This window comes from Rhinopithecus bieti, unplaced genomic scaffold (assembly GCF_001698545.2).
Source record: "Rhinopithecus bieti isolate Rb0 unplaced genomic scaffold, ASM169854v2 scaffold_32008, whole genome shotgun sequence".
Lineage (NCBI taxonomy): Eukaryota > Metazoa > Chordata > Mammalia > Primates > Cercopithecidae > Rhinopithecus > Rhinopithecus bieti.
Window position 1 is genome coordinate 373,016 of NW_016814433.1, and position 16,283 is coordinate 389,298.

The 16,283-nt window shown below is 48.3% G+C and overlaps 1 protein-coding gene across 5 annotated transcripts in view; it reads right to left on the reverse strand.

The window, feature by feature from the left end:
- LOC108514419 (zinc finger protein 8) overlaps positions 1–16,283 on the reverse strand; it is a 70,428-nt gene that overhangs the window by 49,419 nt on the left and 4,726 nt on the right. For 3 of the 5 annotated variants that reach the window (XM_017850656.1, XM_017850653.1, XM_017850652.1), the window contains exons 4-6: positions 8,409–8,500; positions 5,672–5,798; positions 5,311–5,394 (exon numbers count right to left, since the gene is read on the reverse strand). In XM_017850656.1, coding sequence (XP_017706145.1) covers positions 5,311–5,394; positions 5,672–5,798; positions 8,409–8,441 — 244 coding nt within the window. In that variant the 5' untranslated portion in view covers positions 8,442–8,500. The remainder of the gene's footprint in view (positions 1–5,310; positions 5,395–5,671; positions 5,799–8,408; positions 8,501–16,283) is intronic. The other 2 variants (XM_017850654.1, XM_017850655.1) reach the window with 1 other exon arrangement.

The following is a 16,283-nucleotide window of genomic DNA, read 5'->3' on the forward strand; positions in this document are numbered from 1 at the left end:
CTCAAGGGGTTTCTAAGGTTCTCAGAATCAAATATTATTTACATTCAGCATGGAGACCTCAATCCTCCAAAAAAGTGGAAAGAGCTAATCAAACTCTAAAATAGGAGTTAGCTAAGCTATGTCAGGAAACATCAGAAACTTGGATCTGCTTACTGCCCATAGCCCTTTTAAGAATCTGTAATTCTCCTAGAGAAAAAATTAATATGAACCCACACAAATATTATATAAAGGGCCATTTTTAACTAATGATCTAATCTCCGATCCAGAAATATCCAGTTTAGTAAAATACCTAGTTAACCTGGGATAATTTCAGCAGGCTTTACAAAAGTTTGGAACTCAAAAGCTCCCCACACTAGGAACTAACCACCAACCCCAAATCAGGCCAAGAGATAAGGTACTCGTTAAAACATAGAAGGAAGGATCACCTGCTCAACAATTACAATCCAAGTGGAAGAGACCATTTTCAATGGTACTGGCCATGCCTTCTGGGGTCAAAGTACTAGGATTAGATAGTTGGATACATCTTTCTGGTGTCAAGCCTGTGTTATGTGAAGTCCTGGACCTGGAACCTGAAGCTCCCATCAGCCACTACACCTGTGAACTTGTGAAAGACCTGAAGTACCTGTTTAAAAGACAGCCAAAAGATAAGTAAAAGCCTACCAACTTTCCTTGGTGTCTTTGTTGCTTAGTTACTTTAAACTGGATAATAGTAGCCATTGTTATATTTTTACAATTTAATTGCTTTCTTCTAAACGAATGGAATCACTTCCTTTGTAATAATTAAGCAAAGTGTTTTAATTCATTCTTATAACAAGCATTCTGGAACAGCATAGTTATCCACCCCCTGAAGTTCCTATTCTATAGCACAAAATAACAAATAAGTATTTTTTTTTGGTTCCATAATGGTCACCCACAGCCTGTGTATACAGGACCATGCACAATAGGAATCAGCTTTATTTTACAACAGAGCTTCTCTTCGCCCCTCCAGCAATTAATGGATTTTGGGTATTTATTAAGAACTTTACATTTAACTCAAAGACAGTTAAATACCATCAGCCCAGCTTTGGCAAAGGACTGTTGGCTTTGTTTATCTCCAGCATCATTCAAATACATTACCACCCCGATCCCAGCCCAATCTTTGGCCCTGGGGGAAAAAAATGAACTACAATGACAGGACAAGCAGTAAACCTTCTCCAGGACTATCAGAGCACCCTTTCTGGGGTTGCATCCCCACAGAAACCCATTTGGGGCCCAACATCAATGTACACAGAGCTAAAATTCCAGGTGCTACTTTGTATTAAGAGAAGCCAAAATTTTGGTCAGGCCCTGGGAACCTTGAAAAGTCATCAATGTAACTACACCCTAGAGATTAACCCCTCACATGATCACATAAACTACACAGTTACCCAGACTGTGTCATTTAGAAAACCTGTATAGTTTTCATGGAAACCATCCCAGATAAGGGCACTTCAAAGAATATACAGTCTAAGTACTGTCAAGATAAGCCCACGAGCTGTGTTCACATTTTCCTTTGGGAAGACTGTACTAATCCTCAGACATCTAGTTTGCTTTTGGTTCCCCAGTACGAAATACCTCTGGATGCTTGTTGGTAGACACTAAGCCTAACTACCTCCAGTGGGAAAATGGAATTGCTGGGGCAACTCAGGATATTTCCCAAGGTCCTTTCCAGTCTTTAACTGGGGCCACCTTCACAGGGACCTTAACCACTTGGGAAAGTGAAAACAACAAGCTAACTCACATGTTCACCATAGAAAATTCTTGTCTTGAAAACTAGGAGCCTTTTCCTGTGTGGAACTAGTTCTTACTTATGTTTACCAGCCAATTCGACTGGAACCTTTACACTTGTTTATTTAGCCTCTGAAATTAATATAGCTCCCAAGAACCAATCCCTCATTATACCTTTAACTGCAACTGCCAGACACAAATGAACCATCCAACTCACATCCCTTTTGGTAGGACTACAAATAACTGCGGGAGTGGGAACGGGAGTTAGCAGGGTTGCAACATCCCTATCCTATTACCAATGCTTTTCCAAGAATTTTATGGAAAGCTTGGATGACACTGCCCAAAGTAAAAAAGAAAAAAAAAGAGACAGACATTGCCCAAAGTATAGTCACCATACAAAATCATATAGATGCCTCAGCAGCAGTTGCTTTGCAAAACAGAAGGGGATGAGATCTAACTGCTGTAAAGGGGGGCTTATGTCTTTTTCTAGATGAAGAATGCTGTTTCTATGCCAACCAATGAGGACTAGTAAGAAATGCCACCCGAAAACTACCCAACTGGGCCTCTAAGATACACAACAGCTATCTGACTCATGGGGCTCCTGGTCAAAAATGCTAACTTGGGGTCATGGCTCCTTCCTCTGGCCAGTCCATTAGTAATGACTATACTTGTCTTGGTTTTTGGACTGTGTTTGTTAAATCTCTTAACCAAATTCATTTCCTGTCACCTAGACACCATCAAGCTTCAGATGATCATGCAACAATGTTTCCAGCCAGTTCCAGGCGGAGACACCACCCTTGGCCATCAAGAAGCTATCCTGTCTCCACTAGACAGGGTGGGGAGAGTTCTGTGATTCCCCAGTAGATAGGGACTGTGCCTAAGGTCAGCATAAAGCAGTTACAGAAGAAAGACTATCAATCCCTTCACCTCCCATAAAGATTTATGAGGATCACGTCTTTCAGGGGGGAAATGAGGTAGGAGAACAGACAGGGTCTGAAGGCAGGGAACTTCGGTGATTAATGCTGACTTCCTGGAACTGAATCAAAAGGAAAACCCAAACGTTCCACACCCCAAGTAACAAAAGGATCAGAGGCAACCCCTGCCTTCTGTGTCACAGATCAAAAATGGAAAGTGCCTCTTCCTGCAACCAATAAGACTGGTCACATTGGCCTAGTTTTCATTTGCATAGAGGTGTAACTTTGTAACTTCACTTCAGCCTCTGGTTGGTCACCTTCCTCAACCAATCAGACTAGTCATGGGCCACTACTTCATTTACAGAGGATATAAACCAAATAACCAATGGGAAACCTCTAGAGGGGATTTAAACCCCAGAAAATTCTGTAACCTGTGCTCCTGAGCTGCCTGCTCCAGACCACTCCCACTGTGTGGAGTGTGCTTTCATTTTGATAAATCTATGCTTTTGCTGCTTCATTCTTTCGTTGCTTTATGCATTTTGTCCAATTCTTTGTTCCAAATGCCAGGAACCTGGACATCCTCTATCAGTAACACCAGGGGCTGGGGATGAGGGAGGGATGAATGGGTAGAGCACAGAGGATATTTAGGGTAGTGGAACTACTCTGTCTGATATTATAATGGTGGATACGTGACATGGTACATTTGTCCAAATGCACAGAATATACAACATAAGGAGTGAAGCCTGGCCAGGTGCAGTGGCTCATACCTGTAATCCCAGCACTTCGGGAGGCTGAGGTGGGAGGATCACTTGAGCCCACGAGTTCAAGACAAGCCTGGGCAACACAGTGAGACTCCATCTCTACAGAAAATTTTTAAATTAGTCAGGTATGGTGGTATGTAGCTGTGGCACTAGCTACTGGGGTACGGAGAGGTGAGAGGATCACTTAAGCCCAGAAGGTCAAGGCTACTGGGAGCTATGACTGTACCACTGTCTCAAAAAAAAAAAAAAAAAAAAAGCGTGAACCCTATCAAAAACTATGGACTTTGGGTGATAATGATGCCTCAAGGGCCAGGCATGGTAGCTCACGCCTGTAATCCTAGCATTTTGGGAGGCTGAGAGGGGCAGATTATGAGGTCAGAGATCGAGACCATCCTGGCCAACATGGTGAAACCCTGACTATGCTAAAAATACGAAAATTAGCTGGGCGTGGTGGTACGTGCCTGTAGTCCCAGCTACTCAGGAGGCTGAGGCAGGAAAATCGCTTGAACCCGGGGGGCAGAGGTTGCAGTGAGCTGAGATCACACCACTATACTCTAGCCTGGTGACAGAGTGAGACTCTGTCTGAAAAAAAAGAAAAAAAAAAGATGCCTCAAGATAGGTTTGTCGATTGTAACAGACATACAATACAAATGCAAGTTGTTAACGGCAGGAGAAACTGCATGTGTGTGTGTAGGACAGCAGACATGGGAACTCTGTACTTTCTCCTCAACTTACCTACAAACCTAAAACTGCTCTAAAAAATAAAGTCTATTAGCCTGGGCAACATGGTGAAACCCTATCTCCATTAAAAATACAAAAATTAATGGCCAGGCACAGTGGCTCACGCCTGTAATCCCAGCACTTTGGGAGGCTGAGGTGGGTAGATCACCCAGGTCGGGAGTTCAAGACCAGCCTGACCTATATGGAGAAACCCCGTCTCTAATAAAAATACAAAATTAGGGCCGGGCACGGTGGCTAACACCTGTAATCCCAGCACTTTGGGAGGTCGAGGCGGGCAGATCACGAGGTCAGGAGATCGAGATCATCCTGGCTGACATGGTAAAACCCTGTCTCTACTAAAAGTACAAAAAATTAGCCAGGCGTGGTGACGGGCGCCTATAGTCCCAGGTACTCGGGAGGTTGAGGCAGGAAAATGCCATGAACCCGGGAGGCGGAGCTTGCAGTGAGCTGAGATTGCGCCACTGCACTCCAGCCTGGGTGACAGAGCGAGACTCCGTCTAAAAACAAAACAAAACAAAACAAAATTAGCCAGGCGTGGTGGCGCATGCCTCTAATCCCAGCTACTCGGGAGGCTGAGGCAGGAGAATCACTTGAACCTGGGAGGTGGAGGTTGTGGTGAGCCAAGATTGTGCCATTGCACTACAGCCTGGGCAACAAAAGCGAAATTCTATCTTAAAAAACAAAAACAAAAAAATTAGCCAGGTGTGGCGGTGTGCACCTGCAGTCCAAGCTACTAGGGAGGCTGATACATGAGAATTGCTTGAGCCAGGGAGGTGGGGGCTACAGTGAGCCAAGATAGCACCACTGCACTTCAGCCTGGGCAACAGAGTGAAACCCTATCTCAAAAAATAATAAAAAAATACATTAATTAAAAACAAAACAAATGAAGTAAAGAAGCCTAAATGGTTGGGATGATGAACTGTTCTGGAACTGATTATGGTGAGGGTTCCACACTCAGGGAAGACACTGGAAGCCATGAACTGCACACTTCGAATGGGCGAACTCCTTTGAATGGGGGAACTGCTGCAGAGAGCACCCAAAGAAGCTTCCTCCAAACAAGGCTCCCTCCTTGCCCCCTGGGGCCCTGCGGAGAGCTCTCTGTCCAAGTTTGTTAACTGTGAGTTGCTCACCACAAGGTCTGCTCTTACCTCGGGGGACCACCTGCTCTGCCCTGCACAGGTCCTCTTCTTGCTCCAGCTGAGAGATCACATCAGATTTGGAAAGGAAAAGCCCTGGTCAAAGAGGGAAAAAGGACTTGCTCCTCTGCTTGGAAACCAAGAACCATGTCCTGGGTCCAAACTTCAGCTCCTAGTGCCATCCCGAGGAAACTCCCCACTGCTGGGACTACAAGTCCTGTCCCAGAGCTAGAGTGAGGGGCAACCCCTGGGACCTGCACCTGAAAGGGACCTGCTTCCAGTATCTTCCAGCCCATCCCGGAACACCCTTCAGAACTTGGTGCAGCTTTGAGTCCTGGGGGTAGAACCTCCTTCCATGGGCACAGCCCCTTACCCAGGGAGACAATATGCTCCCAGGTCTCCAGTGTCACCTCTCGGTACAGTGTCCTCTGGGCCAGGTCCAGCTGTTCCCACTCCTCCTGTGTGAATGCCATAGCCACGTCCTCGAAGCACACAGATGCCTGAAACAGGGCACTTGTTACTGCTCAGAGACCCCAGGTCCTCATGCCCTCATAGAGGTACCTGCTAAGGCCTAAATGTTGGTGTCCCCCACTAAAATTCATACACTGGAACCTAATACCCAGTGAGATAGTGTTGAGAGGTGGGGTCTTTACAAAGCAATTAATGTCCTCATAAAAGAGGCTTGAGGGGCGCCTGTGTTCACCTTCTACCATATGAGAACACATAAAAGGTGCCATCTATGAGACAGCAGGCCCCAACCAGACCAACTCTGTTGACACACTGATCTTGGACCTACCAGCTTCCAGAACTGTGAGCAGTAAATGCTGTTGTTTGTAAATTACTCATTCTAAGGTATCTTATTATAGCAACCCAAATGGACTGGGACAGCTCCATGTATGTGGTCTGTACCGTTACTTTTCTGGGCATCTCACCTCTTGCCAGTCACAGCAGTAGTCCTGATTTCTGGACTGGAAATGACAGGAACTCCACTAGGAGATCCTTACCCACTGCCTCTCTACAAAATCACAGATTCGAAACGAGGTAAGAAAGACGCTCTAAATCAGGAGTGGGAAAACTACAGCCTGTAGGACAAATCAGGGCTGTGGTGTGTTTTCAACAGGCTAATGCTATAGAATGAACTGTTCCCCAAATTCACATGTTGAACCCTAACTCCCAAAGTGACTGTTTGAGAAGGTGATTGGCCAGGCACGGTGGCTCACACCTATAATCCCAGCACTTTGGGAGGCCAAGGTGGGCAGATCACGAGGTCAGGAGTTCGAGATCAGCCTGGCCAACCCGGTGAAACCCAGTCTCTACTAAAAATACAAAAATTAGCCGGGCACGGTGGCACGTGCCTGTAATCCCAGCTACTCAGGAGGCTGCGGCAGAAGAATCACTTGAACCTGGGAGGCAGAGGTTGTAGTGAGCTGAGATTGTGCCATTTTACTCCAGCCTCAGTGATGGAGCGAGACTCCATCTCAAAACAAATAAACAAACAAACAAACAAAGAAGGTGATTAAGGTTAAATGTTTAAAAAACTGTGGTCCCGGCGCGTGGCTCAAGCCTTAATCCAGCTACGTTGGGAGGCCGAGACGGTGCTGGATCACGAGGTCAGGAAGATCGAGTACCTATCCTGGCTTAACACGGTGTGAATACCTCGCGCTTCTATTCTAAAAACTACTAAAAATACTATGCCGCGACGGGGGCGCCTGTTAGGTCCATGCTACTCGGAAGGCCTGAGACAGGAGAATTGCGTTGAACCCGGAGCGGAGCTGCGTGAGCTGAGATCCGCCACAGCACTCCAGCCTGGGTGACAGAGCGAGACTCGCGTCTCAAAAAAAATAAAATAAAAAAAATAAATAAATAAAAAAAAATAAAAACTGCTTAAGAAGGTGATTGGGGGCTGGGCGTGGTGGTTCACACCTGTAATCCCAACACTTTGGGAGGCTGAGGTGGGTGGATCACTTGAGGTCAGGAGTTCGAAACCAGCCTGGCCAACATGGTGAAACCCCATCTCTACAAAAAATTAGCTGGGTGTGGTGGCGGGCACCTGTAATCCCAGCTACTTGGGAGGCTGCGGCAGGAGAATTGCTTGAACCCAGGAGGCGGAGTTGCAGTGAGCCGAGACTGCGCCCCTGCACTGCAGCCTGGGCAACAGAACAAGATGCTGTCTCAAAAAACAAACAAACAAACAAACAAACAAAAAAAAAAACAAAAGAAGGTGATTAAGATTAAGTGAGGTCATAAGGGTGGGACCCTAATCCAATAGGACTGGAGTCCTTATAAGAAGAAGAAGAGGTCGGGTATGGTGGCTCATGCCTGTGATCCCAGCACTTTGGGAGGCTGAGGCTGAAGCATCTCTTGAGTCCAGGAGTTTGAGACCCGCCTGAGCGACATGGCAAAACCCTGTCCTCACTAAATATATAATAAATTTGCCAAGCATGCTAATGCATGCCTGTAGTCCCAGCTATTGGAGAGGCTGAGGTGGGAGGATCGCTTGAGCCCAGGAGTTCAAGGTTGCTGTGAGCCAACATCACGCTGCTGCCCTCCGGCTTGGGGAACAGGAGATACTACGTCAAAAAATAAAACAAGAAGAGGAAAAGACACCAGAGCACATGCGTACTCTCTTTCTCTCTCCTTACTACACAAGGACACGTGGGACAATGGCTGTCTGCAAGCCAGGAAGAGAGGGCCCTCACCATTTACAGGGGACCCGGTAGGTAGGTAACTACAGTGCTTTAAGGGGACACTCCCCCAGCCAGGGGTGTCCGTGAGGGTTGAGGGCCCAGTGTGGCTGTCGGGGTATAGGGCTCAGCTCCATCCATCCCCAAGGGCCTGAGAAGCAACCACAACCAAATGTCGGAAGCACAGACCTGGCCTGGTGGAACAGGCAGGGGAGACTTGTGCTGGGTCTAGTCTAGGGAGCTCTAGGCTCATCCACGCTGGTGACGGGTGCCGCACTTTACTGCTGGGAACTGGAGCGTTTCACTGGGAAGCACTGGCCAGCACTGGAGCACTCCTGTGTGACAGCCTGCAGGGGCGGGTGCTATTCCTGGACCCATTTTACATCTGTGGAGACCAAGGCACTGAGAGCAAAGACCCCCACTCACCTGGGGCGGAACCAGCTTAGAACGTGCTTCCATTTCCTCCCTGCACTTGAAGAGGCTGCTGTGTAGAGGGCAGAGGTCCTCAAGAGACCAGTCTGGAGTGGAAAACAAGCAGAGATTCAGCCCCTCGGCTCCCGCACACCTCCAGGGCCCACACCCACCCTAGAGAACGAGGGGCTGGCCAGCGACAAGCAGGGCTTCCCAGGTGCAGGAATGGGCCTCACGCCTGGGTACAGACCTGGGCTACCTCAGGCTCAGGGGACGTGCCCAGTCACATGCTGGGTGTCTCCGCTGTGAGCCCAGACATGCAGCAGCCCCCTCAACAGTCAAGGGCAAGGAGGGGCATTTTCCCTATCATTTCATGACTAAGGAAGGGAGATGGAGGCCAGGTGACTAAGTAATTGTACATTTAGCATATCACAATGTAGCATAAGCTGTTTTCAGAAATGATGACAATGGGGCGTGGGGACAAGGAGGATGTGACACTCCCCAGCAGGGCGGCGCAGGGAACTTCCCTCGGCTCTGGGAGGGGGTGTTGTCCAGGGATGCCCTCCCTTGGTCTCAGCTGAAAGTGCCAGGATGCTGCCTACTGCCAGGGCACGACTGTCACCCTCTCTCCTGAACTCAGTCACCAAACCCTTCATATCTTCTGCTTGTCTAATCCCCTTGCAGCAGTCACATCACTGTCCTACTGAGAGTTTGGCAAAAACCCTCCTGAGTGGCACCAAACCCTTCCACACATCTGACTCCCATCACCACATCAGCACTGAAGCACACCCTCTGCAGGCTCCAACAGGTTACTCGAGACCACTGAACATTCCAGAAACGCCTCCGGTATCTCTGCCTTTGCTCATATGACTACGCTCGCTCGATCTGATGGTGCTTTCATTTGTACAATGCTTTCTAGTTCATGAAGAGCCTTGAACTCTGACCCCAAAGGCCAGCGTGGTGGCTCATGCCAGGAATCCCAACACTTTGGAAGGCTGAAGCAGGCGGACTGCTTGAGTCCGAGAGCTCAAGACCAGCCTAGGCAACAAAGTGAGACCTCCTCTCTATAAAAACATTAGCCAGGACGGGTGCGGTGGCTCACACCTGTAATCCCAGCACTTTGGGAGGCCGAGGCGGGCGGATTACACGGTCAGGAGATGGAGACCATCCTGGCGAACATGGTGAAACCCCGTTTCTACTAAAAATACAAAAAATTAGCCGGGCATGGTGGCGGGTGCCTGTAGTCCCAGCTACTCGGGAGGCTAAGGTAGGAGAATGGTGTGAACCCAGGAGGCGGAGGTTGCAGTGAGCCGAGATCATGCCACTGCACTCCAGCCTGGGCGATAGAGCCAGACGTTGTCTCAAAAAAAAAAACAAAAAACAAAAAACCCATTAGCCAGCCGGGCACAGTGGCTCACACTTGTAATCCCAGCACGCTGGGAGGCTGAGGTGGGCAGATACAAGGTCAGGAGTTCAAGACCAGCCTGGCCAAGATGGTGAAACCCTATCTCTACTAAAAATACAAAAATTAGCTGGGCATGGTGGCCTGTGCCTGTAATCCCATCTACTCGGAAAAAAAAAAAAAAAAAAGCGAAACAACTCCCATTTGGGCTAGCAGAGCAGATAAAGGCAGCCATTGCAGACGCCGAACAGTTATCATTCTTCCGGTTTGAACGCTGGCATTTTTCTTGCCCCATATTCTCAGAAAAAAAAAAATTTTTCCCTGGAATATCAGGTATCAAGCCATGCATTGCGGAAATCTCGCTTTCTCTGTGCCATATTTTTTTGGCAGTTTTCACCTTTCCTTTCAAAAGCTTGGGAAATTTCTTCCACCAGCATCATCTCCTGCAGATGTTGGGGTGCTGGTCCCCGCTCTGGCCAGGAACACAGAGCCTAAGCATGGGCCACCTCACAGAAGCCTCAACACTCGCAGCTGCTGGTATGTCACCCCAGTGATGCTCTCATTTCCCAGGCAATCTCTTCAGAGAACTCTCCTGCTCTCAAACACTCCTGGTGCCTGAGGCCTCCTTTCCTACACTGAATTCTGCAGGGATACTCTCCCCTCTAGGCATGACCTTCGTGGCAGGTCCTAATCTCTCTTCCGAACAGACACATAACATTCTTCAGGCTAACCAAGCACTCAAGTCCTCCAAGAACAAGTGGAAAGAGAGAGCTAGAAGTGAACAGCAAATTCAGTGCTGAAACAGAAGACAAAGACAATGCAATGCAAAGAACTGCATGCGACCTCAGTGCCAGGGAAGGACAGACAAGGCATCAACACACACAAAAGAAATGGAATGTAGGCAGGGTGCGGTGGCTCACGCCTGTAATCTCAGCACTTTGAGAGGCCGGGGCAGGCAGATGACGAGGTCAGGAGATCGAGACCATCCTGGCTAACATGGCGAAACCCCATCTCTACTAAAAAATACAAAAAAATTAGCCGGCGTGGTGGCGGGCGCCTGTAGTCCCAGGTACTCAGAAGGCTGAGGCAGGAGAATGGCATGAACCCGGGAGGTGGAGCTTGCAGTGAGCTGAGATTATGCCACAGCACTCCAGCCCGGGTGACAGAGCGAGACTCCGTCTCAAAAAAACAAAAAGAAAAGAAATGGAATGTGAATGATTAGAATTGCTATTAGATGACAAGTTTGGGGAAGAGGCATTCACACCCTACCAAAAAAGGTTTAAAGTATAATATAAGCTATGACAAAATGTTCAACTTGCAAGACTTAGAGTTGGTGTATGTACACATTTATCTGACTCCCAACATTAAACTTACTCAAAAGAACAAAGTGGGCCAGGCACAGTGGCTCACACCTGTAATCCCAACACTTTGGGAGGCCAAGGCGGGAGCATCGTTTGAGCCCAGGAGTTCGAGAATTGCCTGGGCAACACAGGGAGACCCTATCTCTACAAATATATATACATATATATTTTTTTTAATTGGCTGGGCGTGGTGGTGCATGTGTGTGGTCCCAGGTTCTTGTGAGGCTGAGGCAGGATGACTGCTTGAGCCCGGGAGGTTGAGGTTGCAGTGAGTAGTGATCGTGCCACCACACTCCAGCCTCAGTGACAGAGTGAGACCCTGTTCAAACAACAAAAAGAAAGGAAAAGAGAAAGAGGAGAAGGAGAAAGAGAAGGAGATAAAGAAAAAAATGACCCCTACCCCAAAAAGGTAAATGCTAAACCCATCATTCCATGATGCTGAAATGGTCACACTGCCACATCACACACACATTACAGGGAGTGTGCAGGGCTGGTTTAGCAAGCCTGGGTTGTCCACACCCTGCACTTTTCTTTTTTTTTTTGAGACAGAGTTTCACTCTGTCGCTCAGGCTGGAGTGCGGTGGCACGATCTCAGCTCACTTCAACCTCCATCTCCCAGGTTCACATGATTCTCCTGCCTCAGCTTCCTGAGTAGCTGGGATTACAGGCACGCATCACAATGCCCAGCTAATGTTTGTATTTTTTAAGTAGAGGTGGGGTTTCAGGATGTTGACCAGGCTGGTCTCAAACTCCTGACCTCAAGTGATCCACCCAGCTTGGCCTCCCAAAGTGCTGGGATTACAGGCGTGAACTACCATGCCTGGCCGACACCCTGCACTTTCTTAAGAAAGGTCTGTGCTGTGCACGGTGGCTCACGCCTGTAATCCCAGCACTTTGGGAGGCCAAGGTGGGCAGATCACGAGGTCAGGAGATCGACACCATCCTGGCTAACACGAGGAAACCCCATCTCTCCTAAAAACATAATTAGCCGGGCGTGGTGGCAGGTGCCTGTAGTCTCAGTGACAAGGGAAGCTGAGGCAGGAGAATGGAGTGAATCCAGGAGGCAGAGCTTGTAGTGAGCAGAGATCTAGTCACTGCACTCCAGCCTGGGTGACAGAGTGAGACTCTGTCTCAAAAAAGAAAAAGAAAGGTCTGATCCTTGACTGGCTGCTGGGGAGTAACCTCAGAGCCCTTGGGCTATCCTGCCTGATAAAATGTCTTTGCCTGCCAGGGGCACTGGGCCATGGTATATTGGGGGGATCTCTGGAGGGCCTGAGTAGACAAAGTAATTTATATGGGTTCCATGCCTACATAACAGATCCCTCAATAAAAATCCTAGCCACCAAGGCTTGGGTGAGCTTCCTGGTCCACATGGTCATTGGAGAATTAAGCACTGTCTACGCAACTTCACTGAGAGCTGAATGAGCTGAACGCTGGTGCTGGTCTCTCCTGGACTCCAGCTTATGTGCCTTTGCCCACTGTAATTTTTTTTTTTTTTTTTTTGAGAGGGAGTCTTGCTCTGTCGCCCAGGCTGGAGTGCAGTGGCGCGATCTTGGGTCCCTGCAACCTCAATCTCCTGGGTTCAAGCGATTCTCCTTTCTCAGCCTCCCAAGTGCACGCCACCACACCTGGCTAGTTTTTCTATTTTTAGTAAAGACAGGGTTTCACCATGTTGGCCAGGCTGGTCTCGAACTCCTGACCTTGGGCGATCTGCCCACCCCGGCCTCCCAAAGTGCTGGGATTATAGGCATGAGCCACCATGCCTGGCCTTGTAATTTTAATCTGTATCCTTTCAATGTACTAAACTGTAACTGTGAATATAAGAGCTTTTCAGAGTTCTGTGAGTCCTTCTGGTCAACCTGTGAATGGTCTCAAGGACCCGCACACAGTGAACGCCAGGCTTACTTAATAAGAAACAGGCCTTCAGGAATTTCGAGAAAGGTGGGCCATTTCTTCACAGGAGTGGTCCTCAACTGGGGGCAGTTTTGCCTTCAGGGAACATTTGGCCACGTTTGAAGACAGTTTCGGGAGTTTGGTGGGAGTGGAGCCGGGAGGAGGTGCAGAAGGGGACAGCTACTGGCTGCCGTCTGGTGGGCAGAGGCCAGGAAGGCGTAAAACATTCTTCAGCTCATGGGGCAGCCCTAGAGGATAATCTGGCCCCAAATGCTGACTGTGCTGAGCTGAGAAACTGCTTTACAGGGAGGAAGAACCTTGCGGGCAAGGCTGTGTCAGGCACAGGACTCTTCAGCCTGAGGCCAACCTCACACACCAGCAGGCGTGAAGAAAACCTGCAGCCGCAGAGCGCCCAGCCCTGTTCATTTTCACCACCTTCTCTTCCTGAACACGAAGAAAAACTCAGAGGCCAGTCAGTCAGGACAGAGTAACAGCAAATGAACACTCTGCCTCCCCTGCACAAGGAGAAGAAACTCACCCTGACACCACCAAACCTGCGTCCTGTGTCACCTCCCTGTTCTGCCTGTCCCTTTGCATGCTGATCAGGGCTTTGCAATTTTTTTTTTTTTTAACCGTGACTGTAGTGAGTTGAATGATGGCCACATCCTAATCCCTGCAACCTGTGAATACGTGACCCTACATGGAAAGAAGAGACCCACACTGAAGATCTTTAGATGGGGAGACTGTTGGGGGTAAGCCTGGTGTCACCACAATGATCCCTACAATGAGGGAGGTAGGAGAACCAGAGACAGAGGAGGAGAAGTGACAACAATGGGAGGCTCCTAAGCCAGACACCCACACCCCCTCTGTACTGAGCACATCGTAGACCCTCAGAGTTTAAGGTTTGAGGATTTACGACTTTTCCAAATTTCACCCTCACCTCAGCCCTATAATGGCCACTCTTGCTTTCACACATGCCTGCCTTTCTGCATGTGTATGTTTAGGTTAAATATTCAAAAGCAGAATTGCCAGGCAGCTCCCAGAATGCTGCACACAGGTACACACGCAAAGGGAAGAACTGCTCCTTGAGCTGTCCCAATGCAATAAGAGAGGAAAAGCAGCAGTGTCACCATCAACAATGATGAACTCTGGGCTCGCTCCAAGTGCCAGGCTCCAGGCCAGGGATGTAAGTGGGACCCAGACCCAGCAAGGGCACAACCCCAGCCTGTGGGGCCTTTTCCCAGGTAGCAGGGAGGCCACATGAGCAAACAGGCAAGAATAATGAAGTGCAGTCAGCATTGGATCAAGGAAAGAAGATAGTGCTATGGCCACAGGATGAGGTTAAGGGAGGGGAGGCACTCCAATGCACAGGCAGAGGCTGAGGCAGACTGGAAACCTCACCCCAGAGATTGGGAAGACCCTGGCACATCCCATGACCTGAGCATAGAGAAAGGCAAGGGCCACAGCTAGAGAAAGTCCCATACAAGTTGAGATTCTATCTCAGAGAGAGAGAAGGCATTGCTGGGCTTATGTAGATGTTGGCAGGCTGGAGAATCCACTGGGGGGAGTAAAGGTGCAATAAGGAGAAGAAGTGGCTATCACCAAAGGCCTGGACTCAAGGGACAGCAAAATGGAGAGAAGTGGGCAGATTCATTCTCTACACTGGAAGTATAATCAGTTATGCGATAGAATTGGGAGTGAAGGCTCAATAATGACATCTCTTTTTCTAGATTCAAGAACTTGGGAAAGTTTCTATCTTTTCCCAGAGTGAACAAGAAGGAGGAGGGAAATCAAGACATGTTAAGGCTGGACTCAATTTCCAAGTGGGAATGTTACACAGGCAGTTACATTTGCCAGCCTGAAGCCCAGAAAAGAATTAGGGCACCACAATAAAGACATTTAAGTCCACGAGACTCAGCAGCACTTAAACTAAACAGGAACAATTGAGTTACAGAGAGGGAACAGGACCCAGGACCAAGGGAACTCAATGATTTACAGATCTAATAAAGGAGGGGCCTTGGCCGGGCGCTCAAGCCTGTAATCCCAGCACTTTGGGAGTCCGAGACGGGCGGATCACGAGGTCAGGAGATCGAGACCATCCTGGCCAACACTGTGAAACCTCGTCTCTACTAAAAAATACAAAAAACGAGCCGGGCGAGGTGGCAGGCGCCTGTAGTCCCAGCCACGCGGGAGGCTGAGACAGGAGAATGGCGTGAACCTGGGAGGCGGAGCTTGCAGTGAGCTGAGATCCGGCCACTGCACTCCAGCCTGGGCGGCAGAGCGAGACTCCGTCTAAAAAAAAAAAAAAAAAAAAAAAAAAGGAGGGGCCTTGTGTACACAGAAGAAAATCTGGGCCTTTTAATTTTCCGTGGGCAGAATATATTACAGATAGAAGTGTGTAGATAAATCTATAAATTATCTACTTTGACACCATACTTAAAATAATTTATTATACTCTATTTTGTCTTCCGGATAAAATTCTAAGATAAGTGTTTTAGTTTCTCATATAGTCCTTCTCATATTTCCTTTAAGTACACAATTTTTGTTTTATATCTGTGCTATGGTGTCTGGCCCATAAACATTCAAGATTAATGTATCTTCTTCCTATAGCCTTTTATCACTAAAGAGGTGATAAGGCCAGGCCTTAATCCTGTAATCATGCCTGTAATCCCAGCACTTTTGGAGGCTGAAGTGGTTTGGCTGTGTCCCCACCTAAATCTCTTCTTGAATTGTAGCTCCCATAATTCCCATGTGTCATGTTATGGGAGGGACCCAGGTAACTGAGTCATGGGGGCAGGTCTTTTCCTTGCTGTTCTTGTGACAGTCTCACAAGATCTGATGCTTTTATAAAGAAGAGTTCCCCTGCACACACCCTCTTGCCTGCTGCCATGTAAGGCGTGACTTTGCTTCTCCTTTGCCTTCTGCCATGATTGTGAGACTTCCCCAGCTATGTGGAACTGTGAGTCGATTAAACCTCTTTCCTTTATAAATTACCCAGTCTTGGGTATGTCTTTTTTTTTTTTTGAGATAGAGTCTCACTCTGTTGCCCAGGCTGGAGTGCAGTGACGCGATCTCGACTCACATCAAGCCTGCAAGCTCCGCCTCCTGGGTTCACGCCATTCTCCTGCCTCAGCTTCCCAAGTAGCTGGGACTACAGGTGTCTGCCACCACGCCCGGCTAATTTTTTTTTTTTTTTTTTTGAGACGGAGTCTCGCTCTGTCGCCTGGGCTGGAG